We start from the raw sequence: 22215 nt of genomic DNA, 5'->3' as shown, positions 1-22215 counted from the left end.
CCCCCCCCCCCCCCCCCCCCCCAAGGTGGCTCATCGTGGCTCTGCTCCGTTGCATGACATGACGGCTGACACGCACAGGCCAGATGTTGAGCTGAGAGGCGGCCGTTCGTGGGTGGCGTCGTTTCATGAATCGTTCTCCGATGGTTGTCGACGGGGGCAACGTTGGATATCCATCCCTTCAGCTCGGTGAGCGCGGCAGGCTAGTTTATGGGTTCTTGTGGGCTGGCAGGGCGGCCGGCATCGTCAAGTTGTCGATCGAGCAGAGAAGCTTGCTTCTCTTAGCTCTCCTACAGAGGGAAGAGATAGGCCCTCGGGTCTCGGATAACTGTGTGTGTGTGTCGACCGAACGATTACCGATCGCCGATCATCACCGGAGAGCATCGAGTCGCCCACCCCCCCCCCCCCCCCCCCCCCCCCCCACCCTCCCAAGCTGTCATCTCATCGTGCGGGAAAACCTTCGTTGGCTATTTCGCGCCCTTCTCTACGAAGCTTTCCAAAACCACTCAATCCAAGGACTGTGAATGGCGGATGGCGAAATGACGAGCATGAACCCCCCCTGCAAATGACCGCAACGACCGCAAAAGACCGGCAACGGCCTTGCAGCTTGTTTCTCCATATCGAGAGGGACGGACCTCCCGCCCCCTGGCCCCTGTTGCCTCCCGGCCATGGTTGCATTGAACCCCATCGGCACTTCCACCCTCTTGGGCCATCGCTCGTCGGCACTGCGGTCCACGTGCAGAGTGCGAGCTCAAGCAGATGATCGTTCTGGCTTGCGGGGAGGGATGCTTTTTTGGCAGGTCGAATAAAGCTAACAACTGACAGACAAGAGCAGAGTATATTTCGGACGTACAGCGACTCTCCGCCCTCTTTTCGGTTGTTCCGCGACACGTTTCACTGATTCAGGGCCGCATCTGCACGCCTGGCGGCCATTGGGTGCTGAGACGGGGATGGGATGGCATGTTTGATATTAGAGTCGACGATCATTTCCGCCCGCCTGCAGCCTGTCAATGATACCACCGGCGGGCGGGCAGGAAACCCCTTTGGTCCAGCTTGCTCGGTTTCCAATGGCACGTGTTAGGACCGGTTCGGGGATGAGGTTGTGAATGGGACGGAGGAGGAACCGAGTTGGATGAATCATGAGGACGACACAAGGGCCGTCCGTGATAATTGATCCCTGACGGATCGACGTGCTTGCCAACAGACAGAGTACTTAAAAGTCGCTACGTCCCGCGCTCATCTCTACTGGGAAGAGGAGAAGGAGGAAGACTGACAAGAATTGATCTTCGTACGCCTTCACACTCCCTTCCCACCCTTCCCCCCCACCCACGCGTCGACCACCCTCCTCGTCCCTTGCAATGCGCGCCGACGCCACCTTCGCCCTGCTCGCTCAGGTCCTCGCCGTCCAGGGCGTGCGCATCATACAGTCCAACGACGATGGCTGGGCCGACCTGTATCTCCGCTCCTTCAATGACGCGCTGAGGACTTCGGGCCATGACGTGCTCCTCTCCGCCCCGGCCGAGAGCAAGTCCGCCACCAGTCAGTCCCTCCGCCAGGCCGCCGCCGCCGCCTTCCTCTCTATGCATGCTCACCGACTGACTAACCTTTTGCCCTCAGGCTCCCTCGACATCGAACCCAGCCCGCGTGACAGCCCCTGCCAGTACAACAGCTGCCCCGCCAACAGCGGCCCCGTCGGCTTCAACGAGACCCGCAAGGACCTCCGCTGGGTCAACTCGTTCCCCGTCACCTCGATGCGCTACGGCATCGAGCAGTTCGCCCCGGAGCACTGGGACGGCGCCGCCCCCGAGCTCGCCGTCTCCGGCCCCAACGTCGGCCCCAACCTCTGGCTGCAGGTCCCCTTCTCCAGCACCATCGGCACCGCCGTCTACGCCTCCGGCACCAAGGGCATCCCCGCCATCGCCTTCTCGGGTTTCTCCATGGGCGCCCTCGCCTGGAACACGAGCCCCGTGCCCACGCGCAGCTCCGTCTACGCCGAGCTCGCGACGCGCCTCGTCGACAAGATCGTCGGCGGCGGCGCGCCCTACCTCCCCGCCAAGACCTGGCTCAACGTCAACTTCCCCCGGGTCACCGACACGGAGTGCAACGACCCGGACCAGTTCAAGTGGGTGCTCAGCCGCATCAACCCGGGCCTCCTTTCGGACCCGGACGTCGCCACCTGCGGCTCCGACGACAGGCTGCCCGAGGAGACCAAGGTCGTCCTCACCGCCGGGTGCTACATCTCCATCAGCGTCGGCAACTCCGACGACAAGACGACGGCGTCCAAGGAGAAGCAGCAGCCGGTGTTGGACAGGCTCCGCGACTTCCTGTCCTGCCTGCCGTAGAGGAGAGGTGTGTGCGATGGGCAGGGTTTAACTAACTGTGAGAGACGACGAACAAGTCAAACAACCCAGGGTCGGGTTGCAGGGTGGTTTTGCTCTTGTTTGGCATCCGATGTTTGGTGCTCCACTCTTCAACAACACGATCTCTTTAGGCTTACATGGATCAGCAACACACAACACGTGTGCTGCAAACAACAAACTTAGATACAAGATTAAAGTTACAGTATTTACTCCTAACTATGCGCCAAAGGAGCACTTACAGGTATCCTCGGAGGTCAACACTCCACACTCTTGCACCATGATTAATGAACATAGACCTGTTGCTATCGACGACCCACAGGAATGAAGGACACATACACATTCTCTCTCTCGTTTGGCCCGAGCCCTCTCATCGTTGTGTTCATGCCCGCCAACCCTTTAGAATTCGGTCTCAAAGCCGGTCCTGCAGGCTCTACGACACCTCGACGTGTGCCTACAGACTCTGTATCCCTCCATTCGCGAGCGGTGACGCGCGGGATCCGAAACGACGGTCTGCGTCCGAGGAGAAGGCATCTGCGTCTCAGGCCGCGTGTCGACCTGCATCTCCCCGTCGATGTCGTCCGACACGTCCAGGTTGCCAAACTCGTCCGCCAGCTCCCCCACATCGCTCGACACACCCAGGTTGTCAAAGTCCTCTACCAACTCCCCCAGATCGTCTTCGGGAGGCGCGTTGGTCATCTCCCGGTCAGTGTTCCGAGTCTCGACCCTGACGCGGGGCTCGCCCGCGCGCAACCTGTTCCTCCGAGCCTGGTGGTCCCTCCTCATCTGAATCATCCGCGCCCAGCGGTGCCGTTGCTCCTCAGACACGTCGGGGGCGAGGATTAGCGAGGCTCCGTGAACGAGGCGCAGTTCAAGCGGTGTCATAGAGTTGTTCTGCTCGCTTCGACGGCCCGAGTTCGGGCGAGAAACCCGGGTTGGGAACGCCGCGGGGCGAGTGCCACCGCTACCGCCGCCGCCGGTGGTTGGGAGAGACCGCTCGATCAGGGGGGGAAACGGGACTCCTGGGACCCATGTGAAAGGTTCTCCTATGTCTTGTCTCGCCATGAGGGACGCTTGTTGCCACCATTGGTGGTTTGCGACGGTCCCAGTGGCCGGGGGGAACGGGCTCGGCAGCGCGGGATATGCGGTGTTCGCGGGCCATGAGCGGGATGTCTCCGTGTCTGCAATCGTCCGAGACCCTTGGGGCCATTCTTCCAACATCACTCTGATAGAGTTGTAGTCTGTGGAGAGGCTAGGGCCAGGCTCGTTTGGTGCGGGCGCCGATCTGGGCATGGAGCCTCGGTTGGGTCGCCCGGCCACGTTCGATGAATCGGATGGGTTCATGGTCATCAGGGGGCCCAGTTTGGTATAACGATCGACTTAGTTGGCAGTACGGTGATCCGGTGTAGCAAGTGAGTCTCTGTCCTAGTCGACTCTGATCGAGTTGTGATTTGGATGGATTTCTCCTCCTGCCGATGCCTCTGCCGCCCTGAAGATATGCCATCTCTCGCACCTATCTCCGCTAAAGTTGACATTTACTGATCTCATGGTAGAACCCGGACTGCAAACTCAGTTCTCTCTACCAGATACTGGCGAAGTTTGGTTGTCCAAAAAGTGTACCGTGAACTTTCTTCATTTGTGTCATCGGAGATGTAGCAATCCCAGCCCTGGACTTTAGTGACAAACATGCCCGTGATTTTTGTTTTGCCACCGTAGTGGTATTCCTACTACTTGAACATGCTGAAGGGGATGATGTGACTCGAAAATGTCCTGTGATCTCGAATTTGACTTGGACTTGGATGGGCTGCTGGGCGTTGACCACTGGATCATGATGCCAGGACCAAAGAGGCTCTTATGGGAAAACGTTCTTCCTTACATTCGAATAGGATTACCAATAACTCAAATCCTTTCCGAATTCTTTTAGCCACTGCCAAAATTTGTAGACGGTTGACCCGAGTTACACAGTCCACGTTTGCAGTTCAAGATCAAACACTTCTCTCAATAAGACAGGTCTAATGGTTCTAAAGTAAGAGAACTGCTACCGTTGCCGTGAACAGCGAAACTGGCGCCTGGGTACCTAATTCAACTTGGAACTTGCAGACTCTCCAACACCTTGGTCAGTGATAGAGCTCAATGTATCAACTGGGGTCGGTTTTGAGAATATCAGAAAACAAACAAAGCAAATAGCAGCAATGATTACAGAATCTCTTTGCAGTCGATTCCATCTGTCCCACTCCATACTAAAATGAAGGCCACCACTGAGGGGCCTTGCTCCTATGCTCAAAAAACTCTCGACGCCTTTCCATACTTTGCAATGTTCTAGAAAGCAAGCAGTAACCGCATGCTACTCACCGATTTACCTATCAGCCCATCTCACCCTATTAACAGTGCGTGTTCATACCAGATAAATAAGTGCCAGCCGACTTTTGCGCCAAACTGAATGCAGCCATGCCGAAGCCATAGAAAGAAACCAATGTGTTTGCTGTGTGGGTGTTCATGAATCGTGGTCTTGCAGTCATAACAAAAGAACGCCGCAAACAATGCCCTTACAGCCCTTTCTCGTGACAGCGCGCTTGTACTGCCATAATGTAGACCTCTAATTCTCCCTGCGGTACTTTTAGTTATTGGGCCCCCCCCATCAAGCCATGGTTGAAGAAGCTCACTTTCGGGTAGGCTTGATCGATACAGTGACTTCGTTGCCATCCTTCAGCCGGTCGATGTCATGGGACAGGGACTCAACCTGCTTCATGGTCTTGCCGAGTTTCTGCGCGGTGTCCAAGATGTTCTGCTGATGGATGTCGAGACGCTGGCAGGAGTTGGCCAAGTTCGTGCCCAGGGCCGTCTGCTCCTGGAGCTTCTTGTAGTGCGTCTCCATCCCGCGGAAGGCCTTGGTCTCGTGGAGGAGGAACTCGAGCTTCTGATTGACCTCAACAATGCTCTTGTCGATGCCGGCGCTCCACTGGAGCAGCTTCTCTACCGTCGGATCTACAACGACGGGGGAAGGCGACCGCTGCTGCGGCTTCGGGGCGCTGACATTTTGTATGATGGGCCACGGGAAGACGCTTGTCTAGGAGTCAGGTCATTCCCGGTCAGCATGTCTCTTCTTCTGGAAGTTTGTCTTGCGGATCGAGAACTGATGGGTCGGACCTGGGGATATTGGCCGGGCATCGTGGGCCACTTGCCATCAGAGGCCGCATGAGTCTGCTTGCTTCTGGAGCTTGGGCGGTCCATTTCAATTATTGATGTTAGTTCTCTCGGGCCCGCCAATCGATTGTGCGTGTTATCTCCGATGATTTGGTGTCCAAAAAGCGTGCTATACAAAAAGGTTGAATGAAGTTGGTACTGGAAGCTGATGAGACAAATGGTTCATCTAATCGCTGTTCATTGATTTTGAAAAAGAGAGAAGAATAATTAGTAAGTAGGATGAGAAGAGTTGTGGGTAGAGTGAAATTCGCGTCGAGGTTCAGAAATATGGTGACTGGTAAAATAGGCCTCGCCTCACTTCACCTTCAGAGTCGGGATTTCGCGATACTGGGTACCCAGTTCATTGCAACTACCATTACCTATGGAAACAATCTAGTCCGAATTTCTCCTCGCATCTTGTGATACAGCCACCCATGGATCTTCTAATGAGCCCAGTGAATTCTTCCTTTGAGCCCAGTGAATGGTCGCAAAGGTCTACCCCAGTAGTGGTGAAGCTGACTGGGCAGCCCAACCACTTGCAGTCACTACATTCCGGAGACAGGTGACTAAGCCAACTAGGGATGAAAAGTCAGTAAAGTCCCCGGCAGAAGAGACGGGCCGCGGAGATAGACCGTCGTGGGGGTTTCAGCTGTCTTGCCCGCCTCGAAGGTTATATCAACCGGATGTCCTGGCAATGTACGACGAGATGTCTGTGCTTCAAGTCGGCGGCACCCGATTCGGGCTATTATTTGCGACTTTTTTTGCGAGAAGCCCTAGGGGCCCAATGAGATGCGTTACATAATGGCAGACATAACTACGTTCCAGTCTTATTGGAAGTGTTACCACCCGTGCTGGCCGGGTCGTTCGAGGAGGAATAGCGTTGAAGACTTGCTTATAGACACATGCCAGAACAGTTTCGAAACAGTGTCTGCTTCCGCCCCAGACGACGTTTATGTAACCTGTGTCAAGACCAAATTCTCATGGTTGAGTCTGCCTCGTCTTTCGTTTCGCAGCAAGGGATAATAAACAACTGCAAAGTCGAGTCACGTTGGGCTGTCTGAACCTGGCCTGACCTGATCTGGCCTGACTTGGCTTGACTGACAGTTGCCAGGCCGTCCGAGTGCATGTGCTTGTTTTATGCACAGGAAAGAAAACCCAGGCTCTCGAGGCTTATTCCTGGCAGAGTTCAGTGCGACTGAAGTCTCCTCACTATCCGCTCTGGCGAAAAGCTTCAACTCGACAGGAAGCCCGCCTTGCCAGCTGATTGGAAAACTCAAAACGGCCCGCCCTTCTCAGCTGCACTGACTAACCTCCGGGAACTCGTCGCCGAGAATCCAAAATCATCGATGGTTGGTCTGATTCTAGACTGCGAAAGTTGCATCCCCTTTCCATGAAGCTTATTTGGATCTCGAACCTGCGCGCCCCTGAACGATAAACGTTTATTCCAACGCTCGAGTGCCATAGAAACACAAACCAAAAAAAGACAAGAAAAAAAGAACCCCCCCCACCTATGGAACGCCGAGAAAATGCAGGGCGAATCTCGGATTCTCAATCCTATAAGCTTTCCCCAAAGTCCAAAAAAGACCCCTGTGGCGATTGGAATCGGTCCTTGGACGATCCCGGCGAGGAGGCTGCCGGCAAGGGACCAGGGAGGAGGGATCCAAGACGATCGTCTTGAGGCGCCTTTGGTCTCAATAACGAACTTAGTCGATCCCTGCCGCGGCTAAGAGGCACATATACCTCGCCCTCGACGCCAAAACCTGTTTACCTGCGTTGACCGCACTGTCGGCGTCCTGTCAGAGAGGGGAGTCGCACATCTCACGAACATTCTCCCCCCCCCCCAAAGTAGGACTGTCAAGCATTGAAGATAGAGAGGCTTGTCAAAACTTGGCAGTGCTTGGCGCCTGGTTCTGGTGTCTTGGCCTTCCATAAATAATTCTCCGAGCGCAAAGACCCAGCCATTCATGATTCGAACAGCCGATGATGTTATTATGGTTGTGGGCTGTTCACCCGCCCGCCCGCTCGCTCGCAAGCTGTTCGCAATCGAAAGAATTTTCCGCCTGTGAGCAAAAGAGCCTGGGCAAGACCGCAGGATCCATCCTACACGAAGCGACGCCACGACCGCAAAGTCGAGCTCCCCCTCGTAGCATTTTGCGTTCAGCCATCGCCCGGAGCCGAGACGACAGAGTTGCCCCTGATGTTTAGTCTTGCTTGGTACCGGCGCCGAGGAGCCGTTGTAGCCGTTTTCTTCAAGGCTCGGGAAGTAGCCGATAGGCGAGAGGGTCAGCTAACTGGTGTGTTTACACAGAGTACACACATGCAAAGCGGGGGAAAAGCTGCCCATCGTTCGCCCTGCCAATCAGCCGGGGAGGGCAAGGGAGATGTTCAAAGCACAAACCCGACTTGGTGCCGTGCGCCACGTCCGCGCGCCGAGGCATCGGATTGTGCCTGGCCGTGACCGCCGCTAAGGATACAAGTGGAGGGAGCCCAAAATGATATGCGAGCCAAAAAAAACAGGCACTCGAGAGGCTTTGGCTTGGTGCGAGGTGACCTCTCACTTGGCTGGAAACAAACTAGGCTGTCCTTGGCTAGGGCGGTTGTGTTTTCCCTTAGGTGGGATGGCAAAGTGATACAGAGTAGGGAGGTAAACAAGCCTTCTTCGACGAAAGCGGAGAGGGCAGGCTGGCAGCAGAGATGATATTGGTACAGAGAAAGTTCAGATAGTGAGGGCGAAATCTTAGGATGACGCGCAGCTCCACGGCTAACTAACATTTCTCAGATCCCAGCCTCAACCGTCAGCTGTCTCGGAGAGGAGAGTCAACCTCCCCACGCTGATTATTAAACTGTCACGAGAGAAATCAAACATTGATCGATAGTGGAATTTGAGATAGAGCTCGCGAACCTCGTGATCCGGAGAGAAACCGTAGTCGTGTTTGGTCATCGTTCATGTCAAGAGGGGCTTAGGAGCCCGGAGTTGGTCAAAGGTTCGAGCGGCATAGTGCGGACAAGTTGCTAATGCGTCTACAGATGACCAAATGACTAACACGCCGGACTTCTGCTAGCTGCATACAAGGGAGAAAATTGATGTTCAACCGCGAACGCAGGAAACACAGCCAGCATGCAGCCGAGCAGGCCGCATTCATCGGGGAGGTCGTCGGCCCCCTGGTGCGACTGTTCTGGCGTGACATCACGGGCCAAGGCACAAGAAACCCAACACGCACACACTCGCGGACACACACACACACACACACACTCAGAAAGAGAGAATTCATACTGCCAAACAGGGGAGGGAGGGGCCCAAGGTTTGTTTCACCCCCGGACAGAGTTCGCCACCGGTGACCAATCTCATCTGGCTGCCCCCCTCCCCCCTTCTCCCACTTTTGTGCTAAGCTTCTGGACGACAGCTTATCAACCGGAACCAAGGCAATGCGTGTCTCAGAAGGACTTCCGTCGAGTCGGCCGGCCTTGCTGTGAGATAGAGAAAGGCAAGGAGGGCAAGGCAAGTAGAGTCTGCCGCCGATGGACGCGCGGACGCACATCATCTGAACTCATGGCCACCCACCCATGATAACCGAGGCAAGCATATGGAGGACTCACAACAGCGACATTGAGTGTTCATTCCAGCAACCGTCGGGACCGGATGCTCCTTTTGCCCTGGAAAACCTGCAGCATGAGGCTTTGGTTCTGCTCCCCGATGTCGTCTCTTCCATCCTTCCCCTCCCTTCTCCCCCCCCCCCCCCCCCCCCCCCCCCCCAAAATACGCACGCACTGAAACGACAGACGCTAATATTCATGCTCAGGCCGCCAGAGGGGCTGGGCTCGCAGGCACGGGCGAAGCTAGAAGACCTGCCGAGAGATGGATTGAGAGAGAGAGAAGGTTCATGACGTTTGGGGAAGAAGGGGAGACTAACGGGCGAGGCGTAAATAAGGGCCCTTGGTTCCCCCTTCCCCCAAACTTGTCCGGTGGTTTAGTTCGGTTCGATATCTCCCCATCTTCAACGACGTGTCGGGTGGCCATGGAATAAGGGAAACTCCTCCCATTATCCCTATCGTTCTGTCTAACACGATCTTGATATACACCAAAGATAAAAAAGAAGGGAATCAAGCAACCCGGGTCCAACATGAACAGCTTCAACCCCCGCCGGGTGTCCTACCTCAGGCCACCCACAACGGTCTTTGAGACGCGCGAGTCCTGGGCTTCGCCGTACCCTTCCCTCAGCTCCATCGGATATCCGCCGTCAGCGAGGACGGCTGACGGGAAAATGGCATCGGCCATCTGGCACCGCACCTTCAACCACGTCGACTACGCCGAGTACAAGGCGGCCTGCGACGCCGAGAGGGCAGCCAGGCCCGAACGCGACCCGGACATCTTCTCGGTGGAGGCCAACCCGACCAGGCGCGGCTTCTCCAGGCTCGGGGCCATGTTCACTATCTACCCGTACCGCGACATGGGGTGGCTTGTCACCATGGTCTTCATCATGGCGGCCGTGAGCTTCACCCTGAACGGCGTCTTCAGCCTCGTCCACTCGGTCAGCCCCCGTCAGCTCGACTTCCCCGGCAGCGAGTTGGCCTCGCAGGTCACCTTCGTCCTCGGCAGCTCGCTGCTGACGCTCAGCTCCTGGATGGGCCTGCTCGCCGCCTTCAACGTCGACCGCGCCGAGCTGGACCCCAAGAAGGACGCGCCCGACGCGTACAAGCCGGCGCTCCTCGGCAGCGACGAGTTCGTCTGGTGGGCCAACTGGTACGAGTTCAAGAACATCTTCTGGCCCAGCACCGCCTTCCGCGCCGGCGTCCTCCAGCTGCTGGCCGGGTCCTTCTTCACCATCGCCGCCGTCGGCGCCCTGCCCGGCGTGCTCGACCTCACCCACCCGCACGCCTACATCATCTTCATCTCCTCGCCCCAGCTCATCGGCGGCAGCTTCTTCGTCCTCGCCGGCCTGCTGCAGATCTACTTGTCCCAGAACAACTGGTACCTCCCCCTCATCCTCGACGCGAGCTGGCAGAACGGCTTCTGGAACCTGGTCGGCGCAAGCGGCTTCCTGGCCGTGGGCGTCGTCACCCTCCTCTCAAAGGACGCAGCCGTCACGATTGCCTCGCTCTCGTTGATGACCGGGGTCGGCTTCTTGGTGGCGAGTCTCATTCAGTGGTACATCCTTATGGAGTTCTACCCCGTCGACCCGTACTGGGTCGACCCGTTTACGGCGGCAGAGATTCCTCCGCAGTCGATTTATTAACGACAATTTTTTATTTGATGACTTGGGACCGGGGTTTATCGGTGGCTTGGGACTTATACCAGAGAGAAACAGAATCTTAGATACCGACTCGGATTATAATTCATGATTTAATGACTTTCCAAGCATGAGCCCAACTACATATCGTTTGCGAATGGTTCATCCAGACCAACAACTCGACCTCGGTACATCCAACTAGTCTGTGTCAGATCTCGTAGACAAAGCAGTTGCGGTTGCTGTCAAAGAGTAGATGTTTTGCAACTTTGACACCCCAAAGTTGTATCCATATTTATACGCAGCACTTTTAAAATATTTTAAACATTGAACTTGGTGAGAGATGTGTACTCGTATCATACATTGATCATGGTCAATTTGTTCTCATTCCTCACAAATAGTATTCTTATCTTGCCACTGGCCAAGACAGCATGCTAAGCCTGCTCTCAGGGAATCTACGTCAGCGAAGACGTCCAGCTTTATAACTTCTTGTGATTTCTCGCGATGTCTCCCAAGGCCGAAGTCACAACTCAATGTCTTGAAGGCGAAAGTCTTGCCAGTCTTTATATAATGAGTCAAACCTGCTTACGAAAAGTCTCAAAAATCTCCTTTCCCGGTGCAAACCAGTGCACCGAATCGCGGGAGTGCTCATTTCTGAGACCTTCGCGCAGCAATAGTGTAAAAGATGCTGCCGTCATAGATGCCGCGGATGTCCTCCTTGGTCATGCGGCCGTCCGCGGGCCAGAGCATGAGATACGTCGCCGTCCCTGGAGGCGTATTAGCGATCGTGCTGAATTCAAGACAAAAACAAAAAAGACCTGTCGCGATAGTACTCACACTCGAAGAAAGCGCCGCCCCAGCCGATCGGGTCGGCAACCAGCCTCTGGCCCTTGAGCATCGCCAGGATGTCGTAGACGGTCATGTAGTCGCGGCCGCCGGCGTACTTGGCGAACATGTCCTCGAACTTCTGCGGGTTGAAGCGGCCCTCGGTGTCGTACGTGTTCGTGTCGCTGCCGTGCTTGTCCTTGTGGATGTTGGCTAGGTAGATGCGGAACAGGGGGTCGGGGAGGTAGCCGGACAGGGTCGGGTAGGAGAAGTTGCTGTGGATGATAACGACGGAGAGGAGGGAGAGGAAGATGCCGAAGCCGAGCTTCCGGAAGCCCCAGAATGTGTCCGTGGGGTAGATCACGCCGTCGTTGTCCTGCGTGGATTGTCAGACGTTGGAGCCAGATAGATAGAAGACTACGCGCGACTTACAGCATCAAAGAAGTCACAATGCTGCTGAAGAACCTAGACATACATCACCGTCAGCCGTTCACTCTTGTTCTCTCGGCCCAGAGTGCGTACAGTTTGGTGGCGATGTCTTTGCGCCCAGCCGCGCTCCGTCGTGCCATTGGGCTTTTCATAGGTAGCGGCAATGTTGGCTCTCGGTGTACCTTGGCCACACCTTTAAGTCAGCTATGAATGCCGCAATTGGGACATGGTTTCCCTGCATACCGGTATGGGTGAGTTTCTGGTCCAACTCTGGCTGTAGGAAAGGCTTGCGCTGGACCGTGACGGGAACCTCCGGGATGGAGGTAACGACAGGCTCGCCCAGCTTGTTGGTTGGCAGTTGCATCTTTGTGTAGTTGTGATCTTCAAGGGTCGCCATCTTGCACTGTGATTATTGGTAGATGCAGAGTTGATGTTGGATGGTATTGGGGTTGTAAGAGTGGTGAACCAGTCAGGACTTCACTATTAGAAACACGCCGACATGTGATGGAGATATATCGACTCATGTCCAGTTAGTGCGATACAAAATATGAGCCGTTCATCGTGACGTCACTGAGCGCTCAAGAGTGAACGATACCTCGGGCTCTTGTGTGTTCGGGCCGTCGCCCATCTCGATTCTCCTGTTCCACATCTGCATTTGCATGCATTCCTCCTATTCGACCAAATACTGATGGCTCAGGTTTTCTGTCACTTTCTCAGCAATGCCCGTCTTGTCCTTCCCAACAAAGTCGGCCCCCAAGAGGTATGTTGCGTTACCTAGCAACTTGGCACAGACGACAACCATTGGGGTGTTGTTAATGGAGTGATAAGACTACTAGGAATAATTATGATGACGAAATTTGAATCAATTGATTCATTGGTCGGATTTCACACAGCCATACGGCCCTTGATGAGATCTTGGTGTTGAGCTGTGTGCCACGATGCGGTAGCTCAACACCAAGATTGATAAACCCGCAGAACAATACATGCACAACACTTGACTTGAGAGTGATCTCCGAAGACTCCGAAAATGAGATGCAAAGTGGCCATCGTTTGTAATGAGTTAAAATATGAGACGGCAAAGATCGTAGGAAGTGGCGCAGGTCAGGGAAGTCGTAGATCCACGGCTGGAAGCCCGCGCCCAGAGAGTTACAAGACCGCTTCACTATCTTCGGCACGGAGGGTATCGAGCCGACCCGAGATGATGTGTGAAATAGGAGTGAACCGTGGGAATATGTATAGTTTTGTGGCACTTGATACAACCTACACGATAGCCACACTGTTAAGAGGGCACTCGAAAAGAAGCTGACCATCGAAGCCTTGGACTAGAAGGCTGGACGAAGACGAAGTTGTTGCAATCCATGAAGCCATCATCGTATTGACAACAAGACTGGACGGTAATACAGTACTGGTACAGATATACAAGATCTGCGAAAGTAGGCATTGAACCAAAGCATTGGGAGTGTTGGCAAGTTGGCAATCATTCGTCCATGTTATTGCGACTCGATCATTTCGTGGCCTCCATGACGATCATTTTCTTCAAAGCTCTGACCAGGCCATGGATAACGGCAGGGAGTTTTCGGTCACCGAAAATCCGTTCCATATAAAATCCAATCATCTCGTGATCATCATTTGGGCATCTCCTGCTCATACCTTGAGTTCCTTGGCAGTCGCTCGACGCGCGCCACCATAGGAACGGATCTCATACCGACCCCTGTGGCTTGACAGACCGGGTTCTCAGTTCTCTATTTACGAAACCGATGGGCATGAACGGGCCCTTGTCGTACTATAACGATCTGTTCCCGAGGTGTCGGTTCTGGGATGGTCAGACCGTGCCTGCGCCCGGTCGCCTCCTCTCCCGTGTCCCGAGACCCCAAGTTCTAACGCATCAATTCCCCAGCTATGATGATGACATTGACGGCTCTGGCACTGGCAGACGGCGAACGCTTGGACGGTGCTGGGGCTCGAATCCGCATTGACGACAACGGTCTCTCTTCTTTTTTGACAGGAGAGACTGTTTCTCTCCATGCTGAAACGGACCTGGCCACGGCCTGCAGAAGACAACTCGGGGAGCGCATTCGTCTCTTGGCGGCATGGCGCATGTCAGAGACGTGGCAGTCAGGCGGTTGCTTGCGAGGGGTCGTGACCCCGTCAAACTCGTCCGTCCCGATGGCCTCGCGACGAATCGAAACCGGGGGGTGCTCGGTGTCATGCACGACCGTTGAGCCTCGGGGCTGATCGATTTGAGAGGGTGTTTGCGGTAAGACTTTGGGAATTGGTTGCGAAGTTCCAAGCTTCCGAGCTTGGTCACGCGATTGGTGCTCGACCCGCTTGTTGTCAGTTCGTCTTGTTTATCTAAATCCGCAGTCTTGACACCACCGAGTCGGAAGAAGAGCTTTCAAGGGCCAAAAATGGAAGTCGATGGCCAGTTGATGTGTAAGTTGCAAGATGTAAGTTCCTCTGCAGAGCATTCATTGCAGGGTCAAAGGCCGTCTGTGTCCCTTAAGCGTGTAAAGGTAGTCAAAAAAGAGCTCTTCTCTGCAATGAAACATTTCCCTAGACGTATCGACAGTACTTGTTGTTATTCTCTTAGCATATGAAAGCACGAAATCGGAAGAGAGGTTACAGGGATGGATGGGTTGTTGAACCAGCCAAGTGTTTTTCTGCCAAGCTCACTCATACTCTCAAGCGTCCGAAAGCACAGCTCATCCATCCATCATCCATCAACTCTGTTTAGAATCGAGACAATGATTTTGAGCCACATGTTTCTCTCATCTGACTTGGTTGCCCAAACTTCTCTCTCGGTGAACCTATATGCCCGAATAGGCGGGCAAAAACAGCTTTTAAAAAAACGTGAACAAGATCGAGACAGACGTACGTACGTACCATCACCACCAACACCGGCAAAAGATATGATCAGTGGGAGGCTTGAACTCCCGGCCTTGGCATTACACAACATTTCATGTGAAATATTAGTACCACGCTCTAACCAACTGAGCTAACCGACCAATTGGTTGTTGTTGAATGAGGATCCATTGTGAGAATTGATATTGGGGTTGAGTGGAGTTGCGAAATGAGTCGTTGAAATTTCATTCCGGCCGGACCCCGGACAGCTGTCCACGAGCTCCACCACCGGCATCGAAAACAGGTGTATTGAATAACGTCATTTGAAGAGGATGTGTACAAAGACTAGCGTTCTTAGATACAGCTGTTTTGTTCTTTCCGGTCAGAGAACCTACAGGCGGTCAACTTGAGCTTGAGTTGGTTGAAATCAGCAAGTCACTCTACCTACAGGTGGGTGGGTGTATGCCAGCGCAGTTGGTTAGGGTGTTGTCAGGTCTAGATTAGTGAGCATAGGTAGCGAGGAGTTACCAAGAGGAACGTGTAGACAAGATGCGATGCCGCAAATTACAACGCTCGGTAACGTTTCTCAACAGGGATCTCTCATCCATTGGAATCAACTCGGATTGCCTTACCCCGTACAACCAACTTTCACTTGGCGCAACTGAGCGGCCGAGTCTCGACGCCGGCGGATAAGACTGACTGTGGCCGAGCATTATCCGCAAAAAGCAACGAGCATGCATGTACTCCTGATGATCCCCCCCGTCCCCTTACATCAACAACCAAGTAGTCGTTCATCTCAACCTTCCACGGCCTGGTACCAAGCAGGAGTATCGTGCCTTACACGTACCGCTTCGTGATACGCGTGGACCTAGACCGCCAGACCGTGCATGACATGGGCGATGCCTGGCCCTGGCCTGGCCGGATCCGAGCCCGAAACTCCGCGACGGCTCCAACCACCGATCAGCGCGCCATGTGGCCCTTTCACACCCCTTCGCCCCCTCCCCCTTCTCGGCTTCTCCTAAAGTCATGCCAATCAACTGCTTGGGGTCGGTCGCATCAGGAACCAGGCACAGAGTCTCCCCTCCTCCACTTCTCCTCCCCATCCCCCCTGCGCGTGCTGTCAAGGGGCAAAAAAGCCTGTCTCCCCTGGGCCGTCTGGGTGTCACGCAAGAATGACATTGACCGCCCTTGGTCTCTTCTTCGTGGTCAAGCTCTTTTCCCAAAACATACATCCCCCTTCCTGAAACCTCGCGTCACGAAGCTGCTCCCGAACACGGTTCTTGGATCTCTGTCCAAGAACAGAATAGTCCCAGCAGAGAGCCGAACCCTCTGACGCATGGAACGTTGGTGTCGTCCTTCTACCCCGGATTCTTGAAACCTGGCCGCGCCGTGTCATGTTGTTGAAGGCATCGGTCAACGAACGCATCGATCCCGCCGTGCCCGCCAGCCAGCCCACCATGGATTCCAAGGCCCGAGAGCCAGAATGCGTCAATGCCATGCATCCCCGAGCTGCCGATGACGAGAAGATGCCGCTCCTTTTGAACGGCCAGTCCTGCAGCTTCTCGACCGACATGATGCCCGATGGGAGCCAATCTCATCATCCTCGCGCCACCACTACTACGACTTGCACCACCAGCACCATCAGCACCACCAAGGAACTCGACTACGACAACCGCTCTACCGCCGAGAGGTCCAGACTAGCAGCCCGCCGTCGCCTTCTGCCGAAATGCACGAGACCATGGATCACCGGCGTGTTCGCCTTGTACCTCACGGGCCTCATCCTAATCTCGGCCTACTATGCCAGCAAGCTATTCGACGCCGGCAGCTGGCCAGCCCCAGCCCGCCGTCCAGCACAACCAGCTGCTTCTCCGGTCTCTCCGGTCTCTCCAGCCTCGCCAGTCCGGAACCGGGAGGCGGCCGTCTCCAAGGCGGCCGCCTTTGTGGCGCGGCTCAACCTGACGGAAAAGACGCGCATGGTCACTGGCCGACTCGGTCTTGAGGCCGGCGGCTGCATCGGCAACATCGCGCCGGTTGAGCGCGTCGGCTTCCCGGGCCTCTGCCTGCTCGACGGCCCCACGGCGCTGGACCGCGCCGACCTCGTCAGCGTCTTCCCGGCAGGGCTCACGACGGCCGCCAGCTGGGACAAGGAGCTCATCTACCAGCGCGGCAGGGCCCTGGGCGACGAGTTCCGCGACAAGGGCGTCCACGTCGGGCTCGGGTACGTTTTTATGTTTTCCCAAAGATTATTTTCCCATCTTTCGAACCCCCCCCCAAAGAGCTCGTTCGTTTGCTAACATGTGCCTCGACACGACAGCCCGGTCGCCGGGCCCCTTGGACGCCAGCCGCTGGGCGGCCGCAACTGGGAGGGCTTTTCGGTCGACCCGTATCTCACGGGCGTCGCCATGCAGCTCACCATCGAGGGCATGCAGGCCGCGGGCGTGCAGGCGTGCGCCAAGCACTTGATCGGCAACGAGCAGGAGACGCAGCGGACCAACTCGTGGCTCGCCAACGGCACCGAGATCGCCGCCATCTCGTCCAACATGGACGACCGCACTCTGCACGAGCTGTACCTCTGGCCTTTTGCCGACTCCGTCCGGGCCGGCGTGGCGAGCGTCATGTGCAGCTACAACCGCCTGAACCAGACGTACGCGTGCGAGAACTCGGCCCTGCTGAACGACGTGCTCAAGACGGAGCTGGCCTTCGAGGGCTACGTCATGTCGGACTGGTTCGCCACGCACTCGGGCGCCGACGCCATCAACAACGGCCTCGACATGAACATGCCCGGCCCCATCGGCCACGCGCAGGCACTCACGGGCGAGACGTACTGGGGGCCGAACATCACACGCATGATCGGGGACGGCTCCGTCTCCGAGGCGCGCCTGGACGAGATGGTCCGGCTCATCATGACGCAGTACTACCTCTTCGACCAAGACGCCGCCGACTACCCGGCCGTCGACCCGTCCATCATCTACACCATCGCGGCCCAGTCGAACCTGCTCGACCTCGTGCCCCTCGAGCCGCCGCCGAGCCGGGACGTGCGGCGCGACCACGCGAAGCTCATCCGGAAGCTGGGTGCCGAGGCGACGGTCCTCCTCAAGAACGTCAACGGCACCTTGCCGCTCGGGAACCCGACCAACATCGGCGTCTTCGGCAACGACGCCGCCGATCCGGCCGACGGGCTGGTCTTCGGCGCCGGCTTCGAAATCGGCACGCTCTCCGTCGGCGGCGGGTCCGGCACGGGGAGGCACACGTATCTCGTCTCGCCGCTCGAGGCCATCAGGGCGAGGGCGCGCGGGACCGGCGCCCGCGTGCAGCACATCCTGAACAACAGGGTGCTGGCCGCCGGCGACTTCAGCGGCCTCTACCCGGTGCCCGAGGTCTGCCTCGTCTTCCTCAACACGTTCGCGTCCGAGGCCTACGACCGGACGAGCCACGAGGCGGACTGGAACTCGACGCTGGTCGTCGAGAACGTGGCGAGGCGGTGCCCCAACACCGTCGTCGTGACGCACTCGGCCGGCATCAACACGCTGCCATGGGCCGGCAACCCGAACGTCACGGCCATCTTGGCGGCCCATCTCCCTGGGCAGGAGACGGGGAACTCCATCGTCGACGTCCTCTGGGGCGACGTGAACCCGTCGGGCAGGCTGCCCTACTCGATCCCCGTCGACCCGAAAGACACGGACATCCCCATCGTCAACCTCACCGAGGCCGAGGTCACGTCGCCCACGGCCTGGCAGGCCAACTTCACCGAGGGCCTTCTGATAGACTACCGGCAGCTGGACGCCAATGATATCGATCCCCTGTACGAGTTCGGCTTCGGCCTGAGCTACACCACCTTCGACCTGGAGTCGTCTCTGAAGGTCGAGCAACTCGTCGACAGCGTTGCGGCTGCGCCAGACCCCTCCACGCCCAACGCCCCTGGAGGCAACCCAGAGCTCTGGGAGCCCGTCGTCCGTGTGACCGCTCGCGTCAAGAACACCGGGCCTGTTGCCGGCGCGACAGTCTCCCAGCTCTACGTCTCGTTGCCGATGGACGCCGTCCCCGAGGGCACGCCCGTTCAGGTGCTGCGGGGGTTTGAGAAGGTCTTCTTGGAGCCGGGGGAGTCCGCTGTTGTTGACTTCGAGCTGCTGCGGCGCGATGTAAGCTACTGGGACGTGCCGTCGCAGACCTGGGTGATCCCGGATGGTCCGATCGGGTTCCGCGTTGGCTTTAGTTCTCGGGATATCCGCGCCACGGCGAGTCGTGTTGTTCGCTCATCGTAGATGTTTCAAAAAAGCTTGCTTCCTGGAGTGCTGCATCCAACTGCATGACGATGATGTTTGCTGTTGTCTTCATACACCATACTCTATATAAGCTTCCCTCCCCCCCCTCCCTTACCTACCTTTACACAATATCAAACTCCATCTCCGTAAACGAGGCTTTGCTCTCCATTCCCTCGCCGTCCATGAGCCCATGAATGTAACAATCACCAATGATCCTAAACGAACCCCGGCCAGTGTCTCTGAGGATGAAAGGATAATCGCACCCGTAGAACACCACCACGCTGTCTCCAGGCCCGGTCCCGTCGACGGCCCAGCCGAAGCGCCCGTCCCCGGACCGGAAGAACCGGCGGTTATACGTCCATTTCGTGTGCGCCCCGATGAACGTCTCGGCGGCGACCTTCTCCCTCATGTAATATGCCTCTCCGTCCCGTGGCGCGAGCCCGTGGGACGCGACACGGTGATCCGTTCGGTCCTGCAGAATCCGCGCGATGCCCTTCCGGGGCTCGAGGACGCTCGTGTAGTAGACGTCCATTCCGGCCGCACACTCATCGCCGGGGCGGTCGTTGTCGCGCGTGCGGTCGCACATCAGCGTCCGCCAGAGGTTCTCCCACAGCCGCGGCGTGGCCTTCTTGTCGGGGAACGCGACGTCGACGAGGCTGCGGTACCACTTCTCGGCGTGCTCGCCCATCCTCTCCATGGTCTTTCTAAGCCTGTACTCGGCATCGTTGACGGGCTTCTTCTTCATCTTGGAGTCGCCATCGCCGTCATCGCCGTCGTCACCTTGGAGGTGCTCTCCGTCCATCGTCGGTCCTCCGTATTGTGCCATTTCGGGGAAATCCACGTCTTCGATGCCGCCATCCAAGGGGCCTCGCTGGTTCGGGTTCGGGATTTGTCTTGCTGTCTCAATCTCCGCTACCACGTCGAGAATTCGCCCTTTGATACGCAAGACTCCTGTGCTCTCATTGATGATGATGCTGGGCTTGGCCTTGCCGGATGCCGACGCCTTCAGCCCACGGATCCTGAACGGCTCGGTCCAGCCAGGGCGGCTCCAATCCGGGACCCAAGACGGCAGCGCCAACGTCGTCGGTTTCGACGAGTCCACGCAGTGAGCGAGAATGTGCAGGGAACCAGACTGCAGTTGTTTCACGGCGAACCCTGTAAAGACTTCCTCGGGAGACTGGGCATAGTCCACTACAAAGTCATCCTCATACCGGGCGAGCCCGAGGATGCCGTAGATCTTGTCGCTGGGAATCGTAGCTTTGAAATCTCGCAGCTCCTCGAGCATGGTGAGGAGGTCCGTCGGAGGAGGAGAACCAGATCCGTCGGCGCGCGCCGTGCGCAGGTGCTCCATGTACCCGATGGCCTTGAAAGCCTTGCACTCGCTGATGAGCGTCTGGAGCTTGAACGCGGAAAGCGTCGTGATGATCTGGGCCATCAGGTCCCACGGGAACTCCATCGAGCCGAGGTGGACCGAGATGTCGCGGGAGTTGACGACCTCTTGGATGATCCAGGTCCGTTTGAACTGCCGACAAACAGGTTAGAACCTTACAGCCTCTCACTCACAAGTACCTAACACGCAGATATCTCACCCAGGCCCGGTCGAGCAAGTCTGCCAGCAGACCCCAGTCCAAGCTGGACGTGTCGGCGGTATTGTGGAAATGCCACTGGACCTCCTGCATCGTCGAATCGTCTCCAACGACCTTGCGCTTGACGAACAAGTCGTCAAAGACGTCAGATATCGCGAACATGGTCTGCACGGCGTGGACGTCCATCTGCGTCGACTCGCCCAACCATACCCGCGTCCGCCCCGCGCCCGCGTACACGCGCCCCATGATCTTGACGTGCTCGTTCCGCTCCGCCACGTCCCTCTGGTTGATGCACAGCGCGTCGACCCAGATGCGCAGCGCGGTGTCTTCCCTCCGCAGGCGCCGCAGCGCGCGGAACAGCTCGCCGCCAACGACGACCTCGACGCCGTCGCAGAGGACCGGCGCGTCGGGCATCCGGCCCCCCATGCGGATGTAGTTCTCGCCCTGGTACGGGTGGTCGACGAGGTCCCTCCACCTGGACCGGCCGGACTCGGCGATAGTGTTGCCGGCCTCGTCTCTGCCGTGGACGGCCCAGGGGATCTCGGTGTCCGGATCGATGCCCGGGTCGCGGTCGACGCCCTTGCTCCAGCAGTAGCTGAGGGCCTCGTACGGTTCCTGCGGCGAGGCGAGGGAGAGGTGCGTGATGCTGCACCGGACCTCGTCGGCGAACTTGCCGGGGTGCACCGTGAGGATGCGGGTTTCGTGTGGGAGGTTGAGGGGTTTGTAGGGGTAATACGAAGCCATCGTTGACTGCACAGCAAGAGGTTGAGTAAGGTGGGAAGTGCCGGTTGCTTCAAGTTGGTCTCGGGTTCTGAACTCTTCACGCTCTGTTCCTGAGAGTAATTGGAGTTTCGTCAAATCTTTCTTGCATCGAGTTGGGCAATGCAATGCGCCTTGGGCCAAATAAACCGGGGATGATGCTAGGCACCAGCATTTAGTTCTCACTCGAGGTGCTGTTCTTCGATTGGCGGGCTGCATCTGCCCCTGGTCGGATATCATGGCTGAGCATGCCGTCAATCCTTTCGGTCTTAGTTCTTTTCAACCTGTTGTTTGGTCATTAGAATCCAGAGGGAACCAAGGCGTGACTGTTACGCTGACGGAAGTTCGCTGGGGTGGGTGTCTTGGACCCGTCTCGTGCCTGGCAACAATTCTCAACTCTGCTGCGAATATGACTTTACAGCATTCATGTTCCAGACAATAAGTCAAAGCAGTTTGCTATAAGCCAATGGTCCCAGCCTGGTCGAGTAGCGGACTGGTCGGTATGTGAATCTCGTGCCATCGCGTTCTCCATGTCGCATGTTGAAAAGTAGGTTGAGAAACGAACCTCGCGCTCCAGTGAAAGAGCCTGAGGGAAGACGAATGACGGTAATAATGTATCTTCATAGGTCTTGTGATACAATTCTCTCTAAAAAAAAAAAAGGTAATAATATCTCAAAGGAATACTTCATCGAGTTGAAGCAGGCTTTCCATATCATGGAGTTGTCCAATCTCTTTTTCAGCGACATGATGA

General features: G+C 56.5%; 7 protein-coding genes across 7 annotated transcripts; 3 read left to right on the top strand and 4 right to left on the bottom strand.

The window, feature by feature from the left end:
* Positions 1–432: 432 nt before the first annotated feature.
* CDEST_10919 (Putative survival protein SurE) lies at positions 433–2606 on the top strand. Its single transcript, XM_062927075.1, has one exon. The coding sequence runs from the start codon at positions 1356–1358 to the stop codon at positions 2337–2339; it is 984 nt and encodes a 327-aa protein (XP_062783126.1). The 5' UTR covers positions 433–1355; the 3' UTR covers positions 2340–2606.
* Positions 2607–2753: 147 nt separating this feature from the next.
* On the bottom strand, positions 2754–3704 carry CDEST_10918 (uncharacterized protein; the record flags this gene model as incomplete). Its single annotated transcript, XM_062927074.1, has 1 exon — positions 2754–3704. One exon carries the CDS (start codon positions 3702–3704, stop codon positions 2754–2756), a length of 951 nt encoding a protein of 316 aa, XP_062783125.1.
* A 1309-nt stretch (positions 3705–5013) lies between these two features.
* On the bottom strand, positions 5014–5585 carry CDEST_10917 (uncharacterized protein; the record flags this gene model as incomplete). Its single annotated transcript, XM_062927073.1, has 2 exons — positions 5014–5421; positions 5502–5585. The coding sequence occupies 2 exons, from the start codon at positions 5583–5585 to the stop codon at positions 5014–5016; spliced, it is 492 nt and encodes a 163-aa protein (XP_062783124.1).
* A 3732-nt stretch (positions 5586–9317) lies between these two features.
* On the top strand, positions 9318–10771 carry CDEST_10916 (uncharacterized protein; the record flags this gene model as incomplete). Its single annotated transcript, XM_062927072.1, has 1 exon — positions 9318–10771. Exon 1 carries the CDS (start codon positions 9659–9661, stop codon positions 10769–10771), a length of 1113 nt encoding a protein of 370 aa, XP_062783123.1. The 5' UTR covers positions 9318–9658.
* Positions 10772–11118: 347 nt separating this feature from the next.
* CDEST_10915 (uncharacterized protein) lies at positions 11119–12491 on the bottom strand. The gene is made up of 5 exons (XM_062927071.1): positions 12260–12491; positions 12110–12198; positions 12020–12052; positions 11600–11963; positions 11119–11529 (listed from the first exon to the last, which is right to left on the bottom strand). The coding sequence occupies exons 1-5, from the start codon at positions 12411–12413 to the stop codon at positions 11411–11413; spliced, it is 759 nt and encodes a 252-aa protein (XP_062783122.1). The 5' UTR covers positions 12414–12491; the 3' UTR covers positions 11119–11410.
* A 3543-nt stretch (positions 12492–16034) lies between these two features.
* CDEST_10914 (Putative glycoside hydrolase, family 3, glycoside hydrolase family 3 domain, immunoglobulin) lies at positions 16035–19194 on the top strand. The gene is made up of 2 exons (XM_062927070.1): positions 16035–17075; positions 17172–19194. Exons 1-2 carry the CDS (start codon positions 16252–16254, stop codon positions 19117–19119), a joined length of 2772 nt encoding a protein of 923 aa, XP_062783121.1. The 5' UTR covers positions 16035–16251; the 3' UTR covers positions 19120–19194.
* A 46-nt stretch (positions 19195–19240) lies between these two features.
* Positions 19241–21449, bottom strand: CDEST_10913 (Putative heterokaryon incompatibility; the record flags this gene model as incomplete). The annotated part of the gene is made up of 2 exons (XM_062927069.1): positions 19241–20641; positions 20709–21449. The coding sequence occupies 2 exons, from the start codon at positions 21447–21449 to the stop codon at positions 19241–19243; spliced, it is 2142 nt and encodes a 713-aa protein (XP_062783120.1).
* Between the last annotated feature and the right edge of the window lie 766 nt (positions 21450–22215).

Source organism: Colletotrichum destructivum, chromosome 7 (assembly GCF_034447905.1).
Source record: "Colletotrichum destructivum chromosome 7, complete sequence".
NCBI lineage: Eukaryota > Fungi > Ascomycota > Sordariomycetes > Glomerellales > Glomerellaceae > Colletotrichum > Colletotrichum destructivum.
Note: the sequence above shows the minus strand (reverse complement) of the source record. Positions and strands in the feature narration are given on the sequence as shown.

Coding starts and splice junctions, on each gene's coding strand:
- CDEST_10919 (XM_062927075.1), top strand. CDS start 1,356: ATGCGCGCCGACGCCACCTTCGCCCTGCTCGCTCAGGTCCTCGCCGTC.
- CDEST_10915 (XM_062927071.1), bottom strand. CDS start 12,413: ATGGCGACCCTTGAAGATCACAACTACACAAAGATGCAACTGCCAACC. Junction 12,053..12,109: donor AAAGACATCGCCACCAAACT/GTACGCACTCTG, acceptor ATGTATGTCTAG/GTTCTTCAGCAGCATTGTGA. Junction 11,964..12,019: donor ATTGTGACTTCTTTGATGCT/GTAAGTCGCGCG, acceptor CAATCCACGCAG/GACAACGACGGCGTGATCTA.
- CDEST_10914 (XM_062927070.1), top strand. CDS start 16,252: ATGTTGTTGAAGGCATCGGTCAACGAACGCATCGATCCCGCCGTGCCC. Junction 17,076..17,171: donor GGCGTCCACGTCGGGCTCGG/GTACGTTTTTAT, acceptor TCGACACGACAG/CCCGGTCGCCGGGCCCCTTG.